Genomic DNA, 12,637 nt, shown 5'->3' with positions numbered 1-12,637 from the left:
CCACTTAAACTTTTTCTATTCCTCCCTCGCTTTCCATTATAAACCTCCATTCAAGGATTCATGGCACATCATTTTGCATTTAAAAACAGCAGTAACAACAACAAATTCAACAAACTCCCATAAATGACCACCACAATCTTTAAAATATGTCAGTTGTCACAGTGACAGCTCACCAGACCCATCCAGCTGGTTTCCTGGTGGAGGCATTGCTCCTATAGTCTCAATAGTTTGTGAACAAGAGACCAGTTTTTTGGAAATCAAACTGAAATCCTAATTACCATGAACTCAGTGTGATACATTGGGAAGCAACCTAACTTCTCTGAGCTAAGTGTTTGTATTGTGGATTTCTGGAAATTATCATGAAGTCCAAACATCAGTGAAGGGTGTCTTAGGTATGAAGCAGTTTAACTAAAACTAAAGTGTATTTATAGACCTATAGTGCCCAGAATACAAAAAAAAATAACTACCGTTCTTCAAACTCATCAAACAAATTGCTCAGTCCAGGCAATGCAGGGTAAGGGATTAATCCTAATATGTCCTAATTTCTAAAGAGGACATCAGGATTGTGAAAGGTCTAAAAACTGTCTCCTTTGAATAGTTAAAGAAACTGAGAATGGTTGGACTGGGGAAGAAAAAGTTAGTGTCTTCACATATTTAAAAGCTAACATGTGGGCTGGGGTTGTGGCTCAGTGGTAGAGCACTTTCCTAGCATGTGTGAGGCACTGGGTTCAATTCTCAGCACCACATACAAATGAATAAATAAAATAAAGGTATTGTGTCCATCTACAACTAAAAATTTAAAAAAATAAAAATAAAAAGGAAGGCAGATTGTAATTGCTTTCTTAGGGTCCTTTTTTTTTTTTTAAGTTTAGGGTGGGGGTGGGGAAGACAGGTTTATCTGGTCTCCCTCTATCCCCTCTAGTTCCAGAGCAGCTGGGGGTGGTGGGGGGGGGGGGTTGTCTGCAAGTCCTTTAAAAGCCCCTGCCTTGCCTAGCCCGGGCTCTTTTTAGTTAGTGGTGGAACGTGAGCTGCTGCCTCCGAAGCAGTAAACCAGCACCTCTGTTTGTTTGTTTGCTTTGCCCTTAGTTCCACCACTCTAAACCCACCCATCAAGGACTCTGAACCTGTCCACCCCAGGCGAATCGGGATCTTCCGGCTGGGTCTCCCCCATTTGGGCCGACTTTGCGCCTCCAAACAACCTTAGCATGATGTCTTATCTTAAGCAACCGCCTTACGCAGTCAATGGGCTGAGTCTGACCACTTCGGGTATGGACTTGCTACACCCCTCCGTGAGCTACCCGGCCACTCCCCGGAAACAGCGGCGGGAAAGGACAACGTTCACCCGAGCCCAGCTAGATGTACTGGAAGCCCTGTTTGCCAAGACCCGGTACCCAGACATCTTCATGAGGGAAGAAGTGGCGCTGAAAATCAACTTGCCCGAGTCCAGGGTGCAGTCCCCTAAACTTAACCCTAAAGTGGAGAGGGAAAATCAACTCCGACTTGCCTGGAAAGCAAGCCCCACACAGAGTTCTCTGAAGAGTGTTTAGCATCTAAATCACACACACACTCACCTGGAACTCTCCTTCAGGTATGGTTTAAGAATCGAAGAGCTAAGTGCCGCCAACAGCAGCAGCAACAACAGAATGGAGGTCAAAACAAAGTGAGACCTGCCAAAAAGAAGACATCTCCAGCTCGGGAAGTGAGTTCAGAGAGTGGAACAAGTGGCCAGTTCACTCCCCCCTCTAGCACCTCAGTCCCTACCATTGCCAGCAGCAGTGCTCCAGAGTCTATCTGGAGCCCAGCTTCCATCTCCCCACTGTCAGATCCCTTGTCCACCTCCTCTTCCTGCATGCAGAGGTCCTATCCCATGACCTATACTCAGGCTTCAGGTTATAGTCAAGGATATGCTGGCTCAACTTCCTACTTTGGGGGCATGGACTGTGGATCTTATTTGACCCCTATGCATCACCAGCTTCCTGGACCAGGGGCCACACTGAGTCCCATGGGTACCAATGCAGTTACCAGCCATCTCAATCAGTCCCCAGCTTCTCTTTCCACCCAGGGATATGGAGCTTCAAGCTTGGGTTTTAACTCAACTACTGATTGCTTGGATTATAAGGACCAAACTGCCTCCTGGAAGCTTAACTTCAATGCTGACTGCTTGGATTATAAAGATCAGACATCCTCGTGGAAATTCCAGGTTTTGTGAAGACCTGTAGAACCTCTTTTTGTGGGTGATTTTTAAATATGCTGGGCTGGACATTCCAGTTTTAGCCAGGCATTGGTTAAAAGAGTTAGATGGGATGATGCTCAGACTCCTCTGATCAAAGTTCCAGGAGGCATAGAAGGAAAAATGAAGGGCCTTAAAAGGGCCTACCAACCAGCAACCTGACATGGACAAACCAATCTGCTTAAGATCCTCTCATAGTTTTTAGATCATTGGTTTTCCTGATTTACAAAGTGATCTATCAAATGCATTCTAGCCATGTGCAACCAAACACAACCAAAAAAAATAAAAATCAAACAAAACTAAATTGTGAGGGAAGGGAGGGAAGGTCATAGCCTTCATAAGCAGAGGTGATCCAATGTTTTAGCCAATCCTTGGTTGAATCTTAGGAATGAACAGTGTCTCAAGCTCATTCACGTTTCATGACCAACTGGTAGTTGGCACTGAAAAACTTTTCAGGGCTGTGTGAATTGTGCGACTGATTGTCCTAGATGCACTACTTTATTTAAAAAAATAATGTTCATAAGGAGTCAATATGTAGTTTAAGAGACAATCAGTGTGTGTCTTATATAAATGGTACATCTGTGGTTTTTAATCTGTGCTAGACTTCAAAACTGTGATCTCCTGTTATTGTATGCAACCTTGAACTCCATCTCTGCAGGAGTTCTTCGTGATTAAATAGGTTATAATTATAAGCAAAATTCAGAGCAACTGAGTACTGATTTAAAAAGATTACTTTTGGCTGGAGGTGAGCTGCACTGAAACTTTACGACAAAATGTCTGGACAAGGAGAGTGAGAGAAGAGAAAAAAAGGACATTAATTCATCTGTATTTTACTGTTGGTAAGCCTAGCAGTAAAGAGACATTGGTCAATTGCTCTGACCCTGATGAATTTTTAAACTGAGATCATTGTTGTTTATGCTTGCAGATGTTAACTGGAAGTTATATATGCATAAACCTTTTCTTCCTGGATTTGGCAGATATGTATAATTATATTAAAATGGTTCTAGCACAAAAAAAAAAAAAAAAAAAAAAAAAAAGCTAATGTGAAAATGGAGCCTCGGCTGATTTTCTATGTGAGCCCAGTACAGAGTTAATACTAATGGGTATTAATTTATGGTTTTGATATTTTAAAAAAGACTTTCAAGTAGCTAGAAGAATGTAGCAATGTAATGAACTCCCGTGCACACTGGTGACTATCCTGTTCAATGAGGTTCTCAGACATTCACAAATAATAGGATTTGTGAGTGGGTGAGAATTGAGCTTGACTGGCAGTCTCTTGTTATTCGTGGGAGTTTGTTTATGTGATTCCAGAGAAGTATTTGACTGCCCTGGTTGCAAGGAAGATCCTGAACTCAAAAGACTTTAAATTGAAACAGGATGATTTGACTCACGGAATTAGGAGGTCACAGATGTTGTCATGCAGGAATGGATTCAAAGGTTCTTAGAGTGACATGCTTTCCTGTCATTGGGCTTCATCCTGAATCAAGTTTCTCCATCAGGTAGTCCAGGATCAACTGGTTACCAGAGTTTGAAATCCTTGTCCCTCGCCCTGAATGTCTGAATCAGGTCTCTCAGGACCCCCATTGGTCTTAATAAAATGAGATAATACCCTGAACGGTGGGTACTTTCTTCAGGATGACGTACTCCAATTGGCCAGCCTTGGTCACATGCCTGCCATTGTGTTCGAGAAATGGGGCCCTGGAGATTGTTAGCAATATTTGTGGAGTAGCTATTCTCAGAGGGAAGAGAGGTTGGACTGACTAGAAATTAAAAGATAAGTGTGACATGAAGACTCCTGAATAGGCAGACAAGAATAACTGGGCTTCCAAGTTCTTTGGGTGCCCCCACAAAAAGCATTTCTTTTGTAAGGTATTGTCCCTCTGTAAATATAGACATTTGTTCTCCCTCCATAAATATTTTACTATATAGATCCACTGTTTTCTTCTATAAAAGGTGTTATGGCTTAGACACAAGGTGTTCCCTAAAAGCTCTGGTGTGAGATAATACAAGAATTTTCAGAGGTAACATGATTACAAAACTTATAACTTTCATAATCCATGAATTAACTGGGTGGTAACTATAGGCAAGTAGAGTGTGGTTGGATAAAGTAGGTAACTGGGGGGTTGTGCCTTTGGGGTTTATATTTTGTCCCTGGTGAGTGAGTCTCTCTCTGCTTATGGGTTGCCATGTCCTGAACTGCCTTCCTCTGCCATGTCCTTCCACCACGATGTTCTGCCTCACCTTGGGCACCGAGTTAAGGAATTGGTTGATCATGGACTGAAGCTCTGAAATCATGAGCCAAAATAAACTTTCCTCCTCTAAGTTGTTGTTGTCAAGTACTTTGTTCCAGAAACACAAAAGCTGACTAAAACAAGAGGTTTATAAAGACAATGGTTATAATTACCAAAGTGGTCTAGAAATAATTTCTTTTTAAGTATAATAACCATTGGAAAGTAGGAACCAGTTGGGTTCAATTTGGTACAAATGAACAATGAATGGGAAGGTTAATTTATATGGATCTAATGTGTCAAGTACCTAGAGAGCTGCTACACTCTTTTTGTAGAATTACTTTGTTTCTTAAATAGACTAGGTAATTTACCAAAATTTTAAAAATGCCATTTGGCCACAGGACAACCGTGATGATACTGAAGATGTTTCATTGTTTGATGCAGAAGAAGAGATAACTGATAGACCAAGAAATCCCAAATCAGATATCCAGTGGCATAATTTTTTGATTCATTCTTCCCAGTCAGTACCATTATAGTCTATCTTCTCTGTGAATTGTTCAGCAGCAGATTTATTGCCTGTATGGTGACCATTATCCTGTTGTTGTCATGTGACTTTTAGGTAGTGAAGGCCTGATGTGTACCAGTCTTCAACTGGCTATTATGGAAGTGTTAGGAATATATGGAGCATGTATGGAGAATGTCACAGGTATGCTACTGGTTGGCCTTCAATGGTAAAATCATATTGATGAGGGTGGAAAGGGTGTTTGAGTCTAGGAAGGAGGCCCCTCAGGAGAATGAAACTGGTCCAGAGGCTGGATCAAGAATCTTTTGTGTAGGACTGATTGCCCGTCCAGTGCTGGGGGTAATATTTGCCTTCAGTGCCTCTTCCCCTTCAGGGTGAAGTGGTTGGCTGCGGTTGTCATGGGTGTGTTGCTCAAGGCAACCTATATAGTTACATCAGGTGCAAAGAGGGCAGCAGGAAGAATTTAGCCAGCACGGCTTTCTCATATCTTAGAAAGCAGTTTTGAAGACCAAACACTGGAGATGATCAGACTTCTTTTTTAAATTTTATTGGTTCTATTTAGTTTTACATGACAGTAGAGTCCATTTAATAGAGAGAAAGCTTATGTATTCTGTGACATTGGGGAATAGCCAAAGAGACTTTTGACTATGAACTGTTTAGAGTTCAATCCAGTCACAAAGAGGAGTGTTGCGTTTGTTTTGGTTTTATTTTGCTCTTAAAAGCTTCATTTGAAAAAAAAAATAGTTTTCATACTAAGTTTTTCTTTTCTTTCTCTAGTAGTTGATGCTAGGAAGTATGATGTCACTAGAAACATTGGCAGAATTTATTTCATGGTATACATAAAATATATATGGTATACATATATATGCATATAGTAAGGTATCAAAGTGTTAACTTACATATGTTACAGAGATGTTTGCATTTTGATCCACAGAACATGCTCTTAGTCTATCTCAAAGTCTATGTGTTTACATACTATTTTGTAGGTTATTTTCAGAAATAAGTTTTTATTCCATGGTATGTGAACACTTGGTTGTATATGAATTAGAAAAGTTAGAAAAAAATTTTAATTTTTATTGTACACTTCATGTTGAAATTGCTTACCTTAGACACGCACAAGTAAAATATAAATTCAGGCCAGTGGTGTTGACTATTTTCTAAAATTTTGTTTTTATTTTTATACCACTGCAAATCATTTACTTTAGGCCCAATTACTATAAGTAGAATCATTATAGTTTATGTTAGGGAATACCTAGGGATTGCTGCCATTCTTTTTATTTCATGGAAAGGATAGTCAGATTTTACTTTGGAACTTCCTGGAAACTCTTTAATGGTCTTTGGGCTAATAAAATCTTACCTTTTATTACTAAAGGAGTATTATTCTTATGTCATAATGAGAATGCTCCTTTAAATGCTTGGTCTAATAAATGCCTAAAAGACATTTTCTTTTATGAATCTATTTTTTTCTTGATATAATGATTATATTGTAAATAGTCCATTTGTATAATGATATTTCTTAAAACAAGGCAATATATATAACTGCAAACTAAACCAATCTACAAACTGTCGCAGGCATCTGTAAACTCTGTTATAAGTACTATAAACTTTGTTGGAGTTTTTTAATCAGCAGATTATATAGTGAATATATTTGTACATTGCTAAAATATTTTTAAAGCTGTTTTGTAAATAAATGTCTTTGTTGGTATGATAGAAAAAATACCCTTTTAAATAGAAAGATTTTTTTTGTTGTTGTACAAAGAACTCCCCTTCACAGTAGTATCTGCTCACATATCAGTGAGCACCTAAATTTCAACTCATTTAAGTTTAGGCAGGACCCCCAAATGTAAATAAAAGCTTCCATTCTGCCTGGTTTCTCTGGGGCATTAATTAACACATACTAAATATGATGTTAATATTATTGATAATACCAGCAGATTTATAAAAATTTTAGAGTCTTAATAATTTAAGGAAAACTATCACATTTTTAATACCTACAGTAGTCATTGTTTCATATATTTGCCCCAAATGACTGTTGCTGATGTGGGTCTATATTCATTGATATGGGAATCTTTTCATGATGTCTTAAATTAAATAACATCAGTCAAAAGAACATGTAAAGTATAATCCCATCTTAATCTCTATGTATGTGTGTATGAAGTAGTTGGAAAAATCAAATTCTGTTGTTAATCTATATCTACTTTTATGGTTTGAATGTGTGAAATCTTGGTTCCCCTGTGGCAGTGTTGGGAGGTGGTGAAACCTTTAAGTGGGGCCTAGTGAAAGATGGTCAGGTCAAGGGAAGCAACAACCCCAAAAGGTATTTATGTAGTTCCTTTAGATTAGAGGACCCTGGATAGTTCCCTCAGGAGTAAATAATTATAATCCAGGTGTGGTGGCACATGTCTATAATTCCAGTGATTCAGGAGGCTGAGGCAGGAGGATCACAAGTTTAAGGCCAGCCTCATCAACTTAACAATACTGTTAATAAAATAAAGTTTTACAAAGGGATGGAGATATAGTTCAGTGGTAGAGCACCCCTGGGTTCAATATCCATATTTTAGTCAGATTTTTGTTGTCGTTGTTATTGTGACCAAAAGTTCTGACAAGAACAAAATAGAGGAGAAAAAGTTTATCTGGGGCTCACAGTTTCAGAGGTTTCAGTCCATAGATTGCCAGCTCCATTGCTCTGGGCCTGAGGTGAGGCACAGCATCATGGAAAGGCAGGCTCCAGAGCTGGCAAGCAGGAGGCAGAGAGGGAGCTCGCTCACCAGGAACGAAGTCCAAGACCCAAAGGCACACCCCAGGACCCACGTCCTCCAGCCATGAAAAAGAAAAATGTGCCATGAGAGTTGAACAGACTTCTGTAGGAACAAGTTAAGCCTGAGAGATGCCCAGGGTTGGCATTTAAGGACCAGGAAGGTAAAGGCACAGCCCGACTAGAATGCACGCCAGCTTTGGAGTCCTGAGGCTCTATCGGGATCCCAAGGGGCCATCTTGGGTGGTCCTGAAGGTCTGAAACAAAGACAGTTTGCAAACCAGCATAGAAACATTTCAATATTTTTTACAACCAGTTCAGCCAGGAGGTGGCTCTGGAGAGGAAGGACAGAGTCCTCGATAACTACTTGCTGGCTGGAGGCAGTATGTCCCCAGTCCCCTTGCTCTAGCAGGTGATCCCTGAGGGACATGAGCTTTGGAAAGCAGAAAGAAAAGAGTAGATTGAAGATGGGAGCCAGCATCAAAACCGGGCTGTTAAAAAAAAAAAAAAAAAAAAAAAAAAAAACCCGGGCTGTTGGGTTTTCCTGTGGAGCACCAACAATTTCACAGAACACCAACATCAGATGAGCTCCCTCTGTGAATGATGGAGCCAGACAGAAACAAACTCACTCCATAACCATGCTTGAGCACTGAAAGCAAGACACTATTCAAATCATAAAAATGATCAAACATCTCCCCTCCCAGCTAATGAATGAATCAATACTGTTTTTTCCCAATCACAGCTTAATCTCACTCCATTGCTTCCACCTCCTAAATCAAAACTTTAGAGACCCAATCATACTATTATCGGGCCTGCTTTCTGACCCTCCCCAGAACCATCTAACACAGAACCAAATCCTGCAACAGCCCCTCTCCACATCTTTCTTACTGAGCCACCTCAGGCTGCCCTCCAGCCAATAAACAGGGCCAATAAACTCAGCTTTGTCCTACAGGGGTGTTCCTGGTCTTTGACTTTTGGAAATCAATAATTACTACACTGTCAGAGCAGGTACTGACACTTGCAGTGACCGTGAGAACTTTGGGAATCTTATTCATATTATTGAGAGGAGGACATATGGGAGAGATGAAAACAAGGAAGAAGTGAGAGGAGCGTAGCAGGGATAAGAGGGAAGGACTCTTTTTTCTTGGTACCAGGGACTGAACTCAGGGGCACTCGATCCCTGAGCCACATCCCCAGCGCTATTTTGTATTTCATTTAGAGATGGTCTCCCTGAGTTGCTTAGCGCCTTGCTTTTGCTGAAGCTGACTTTGAACTCTCAATCCTCCTGCCTCAGCCTCCCAAGCCACTGGGGTTACAGGTGTGCACCACCACGCCCATCCAGGAGTGACACTTCTCTGAGTATGTCTTTTTGTGTAATTCTGTTAGGTCCATTGTAACGTTTCCCAGACTCAAAAACAAACCAGCAGTTGCAGCCAACCAGGCTGTGGGGAAACCCAGATTGGAACACATACTGACCAATGAACTTCTGTGAACTGCAAATGAGTCACATAAGACTAAAGGAGGTAGAGAAGGAAAGAATTAAGGAGTTACGGCAAATAATACCTTGACTGCAATGTGTAAAGCTAAAGACAAAAGAACTATACATAAAGGCAACTTTCCAGTTAACAAAAATATTTCTCACATGGGTGTGTGTTACCAGTCTTGAATTGCTACACACGTATACTAGCATTTAACAAATAAGTAAGTGTATTAGAGATAATGAGCAGGAAGATACAAATAAGGAAAAGGGGAAGGCTAAAATGAACATTAGGATGTTGGACTGGAGTCTAAGGTTTCAATGCAAACTCATGATTTGATTGACAGATAGATATTAATATGTGTTTACGTGTTAGACTTACACATATTTTGTAGCTCTGTCTGCTGAGAAGGTCTAAACACACTGATAGTCAAGGCAATAAGAACACATCTAGCACCTAGATCTTGGTCTCCAATTTTCCTCTTGGATAATAGGAAAACAGGGTTCCTAGAAGTGGTTCATCCCAGGACTGGAGCAGAGATACAAGATGGGTCTGGGGCACCTTATGGTGCTAGAAAGTAAGAAAATGCTTAGAAAACAGGAAGGAAGGAAGGAAGGAAGGAAGGAAGGAAGGAAGGAAGGAAGGAAGGAAGGAAGGAAGGAAGGAAGGAAGGAGGAGGGAGGGAGGGAGGGAGGGAGGGAGGGGGGAAGGTGAAGGGGGACAAGGGGGACACAAGAGCCCCTAGATGGTGCTTCTAATGATGAAAGCTGAAACAGCATACACTGCTGTAGCTCAGCTTGTCCAGGGCTGGTGAGGACGGATTGTAACTGCTGCCCTACAGGGAGCATTAAAATACGGTGAGTTAGAGGGAAGGGGCCTTTTCCCTGCCCCCTTCCTCACTGGAGCTACGGATAGTATTACATCTATTAACAAACAAAAAATTCCCCATGAGGTGCAAAACACATCATGATCACTTTAGAGACGAAGTCTAACAGGTCCAGATGATCGTCCCCTGAGGTTTTACTCCACGGGACACACTGGAATTCTTTAAGCATCTATTTCCATATATCTGTTTCTGGCTGGTTGGCACAGTGTGGTCTAACCCACACATTGTGAGCCATGATGGAGCAGTTGTGGGAAGGACAGCAGCTCTGGGAGGCTGTCCTTTCACGTTTGCCATGTGTCTTCCTGCCACACGGTTCATAATAATAATCAACAAAATTTATAGGCTGTTTTTGGTATGCCAGGCATTGTGCCAGTCACATTCTGCTCTTCTGATTATTCGATTCTTTTGCAACAACCCCACAAGTTAGGTAATAGTAGCCTCTGCCCCTAACATGGGTACAAATTCAGAAATAAAAGGATTAATCCAGTCTATACAAACAGAAGGAGCAGAACAAGGATTTGAAGCAGGATTTCTCTGACTCCAGAATCCCCACAATAAGTGTTCTGCCTTTGTGTATATAAGGAGACCATTGGAGAGAGGAAGATGGAGCAGGGGGTGGTCACAGAGAGACGTGTATGTTATTCCCTGGACATGGCATTTTGTAGTCATTTTCTCATCCAAAGGAATGAAGGGGCCTGAGGGAGCGGCAGGAAAAGTTCGCCATCTAGTGGACTGAGGAGGAATGGATGCCATAAACCACCTAGAGTACTAGAGAGACAACAGACCTTGGTAGCATCTCTTCAAAGAGATGACTTGTGCAAGCCAAACAAGGGCAGGGAATGAAAGCAGGAAGTGTGCCTGATGGCCCCGTAAGTTGCTCTCCACCGGGAACCCTTGAGGACGCTTTCCTCTGCTTCTGCTAGAGAATCGAGAAAACCCGTCTGTGCCCTGGTAAGTTTGGAAAGCAAGCACCCAATCAAGGAGGAGCTGGGTCACACGGCTTTTCTAGAAGAAGGAGGAACTTGTGTCCGTGAAAGTTAGCCATGGACACTCCCATCAGGACACAGATTTAGACATAGAGGTGATCTTTCTCGCTGAGCATTAATAATAATAATAATAATAATAATAATAATAATAATAATTTCATTGGCCTAGAACTAAAATATGATAGCTGTTTTTTTTTTTCTTTAATAAGAGAGTGTGTTTACTTAGTTAATAACCTGAAGGAATGGGAAGTCCAAAAATCTAACTTTAGAGGGCACAGGACAGAGGGGAAAGCTTAAACCTGGAAGCAGAGACTGAGAAGAGTCCAGGGAAAGAGCTGTTATAACTCTGGAAGACAGGCTGGGGGGCCTGGCAGCAACAGGTGGAGCTGACAGGAGTTACTAAGGAGCAGAGAAAGCTTCTCTCTTCCCAGGGGAGGGTTTACAATGTAAATTGCCAAGATCCAGAGAGAAACACAAACGTTCGTGAGTCTAAGTTCTCACCAGCATTGAAGAAGATCAGATGAGACCTGTCCTATGGTCTGGACGTATGTCCCCAAAGGCCCTTGAATTAGAGACTTGGTTTTCAGATTGTGGTGCTGTTGGCAGGTATGAAACCTTTAAGAGGTTGTTCCTAGTCAGAGGAAGTCAGTCACTGGGGGCCTGCCTTTGACGCAGATATTGGGATTCTGACCCCTTCCTGTCTTACTTTTTTGTTTCCTGGCTGCCATGTTGTTGGTAATGATCAGTATCTTCCTCTATCATGTGCTTCCCAACATGATATGCTGCCTCACCATAGGCACAAAAGCAATGGGTCTGCCCAACCTTGGACTGAAATCTCTAAAACTGAGAACCAAAATAAACCTTTCCTCTTTATAAGTTGATTATCTCGGGTATTTTGTTATAGCTATGGAAAACTGACTAACACAACATGGCAGCAGAATTTAAGTAGCTGTTCTTAACACAGTATATAAAAAGGATAGTAGGAGCAGTGAAGATGGACATCAGGAACTTGATCAGGTGCCAGAAACCAACACTGAATGGGCTGCTGCTTTAGTCTAGGCTTCTGTCAAAGGAAGAAAATCAGGAAAGAAATTAAAGTCAGTGAAACAAAACACTATTCCCATTAGAGAGGCAGGTCGGATAGTGGGTAGAAGTAGCCTGATATGACGAAAACAATCTGGGGTATTGTTTATCTCTATTGCTTTGAGAACACTGCATATAACACATATGGGCAGCGAAAGTCCCACACCTGGTAGTCAAGGTTCCTTTTATCTTGACAAGTAAACTCTGTTTTTGACTTGATAATCAGGTCAGAACCTGCAGGTAACAGGTATTGCTGATAGCTGGGTTGACTCAAGTCAGTAGGGACTAAGAAGGGTATCAGGACAGCCAGGCTCAATATGGCATGAGACACAGGCCTAGAGACACAATGGAGGTCACAACAATCAGGTCTGAATACTGCTGAGTTCAGCAGAGAAATCTCAGAGAGGATACATCAAAGTCACTGTCATTAAGCAGAAGAGGAAGGAAATAGCACTGGTTGAGCACTTG

At 41.4% G+C, this 12,637-nt stretch overlaps 1 protein-coding gene and 1 pseudogene across 2 annotated transcripts; both read left to right on the top strand.

Moving 5' to 3' along the window:
- Positions 1 to 1,022: 1,022 nt before the first annotated feature.
- On the top strand, positions 1,023 to 3,232 carry LOC306656411 (homeobox protein OTX2-like). Its single transcript, XM_079131536.1, has 2 exons — positions 1,023 to 1,454; positions 1,589 to 3,232. The coding sequence occupies exons 1-2, from the start codon at positions 1,206 to 1,208 to the stop codon at positions 2,207 to 2,209; spliced, it is 870 nt and encodes a 289-aa protein (XP_078987662.1). The 5' UTR covers positions 1,023 to 1,205; the 3' UTR covers positions 2,210 to 3,232.
- Positions 3,233 to 5,148: 1,916 nt separating this feature from the next.
- Positions 5,149 to 5,486, top strand: LOC306656296 (Golgi apparatus membrane protein TVP23 homolog B-like; annotated as a pseudogene). The gene has a single exon. The product of its transcript is annotated as a Golgi apparatus membrane protein TVP23 homolog B-like (transcript).
- Positions 5,487 to 12,637: the final 7,151 nt, after the last annotated feature.

This window comes from Sciurus vulgaris (assembly GCF_902686455.1).
Source record: "Sciurus vulgaris genome assembly, chromosome: 3".
NCBI classification, from domain to species: domain Eukaryota; kingdom Metazoa; phylum Chordata; class Mammalia; order Rodentia; family Sciuridae; genus Sciurus; species Sciurus vulgaris.
The sequence above is the reverse complement of the archived record's forward strand: the minus strand, read 5'-3'. Positions and strand labels throughout refer to the sequence as shown.

Coding starts and splice junctions, on each gene's coding strand:
- LOC306656411 (XM_079131536.1), top strand. CDS start 1,206: ATGATGTCTTATCTTAAGCAACCGCCTTACGCAGTCAATGGGCTGAGT. Junction 1,455..1,588: donor TGCCCGAGTCCAGGGTGCAG/TCCCCTAAACTT, acceptor ACTCTCCTTCAG/GTATGGTTTAAGAATCGAAG.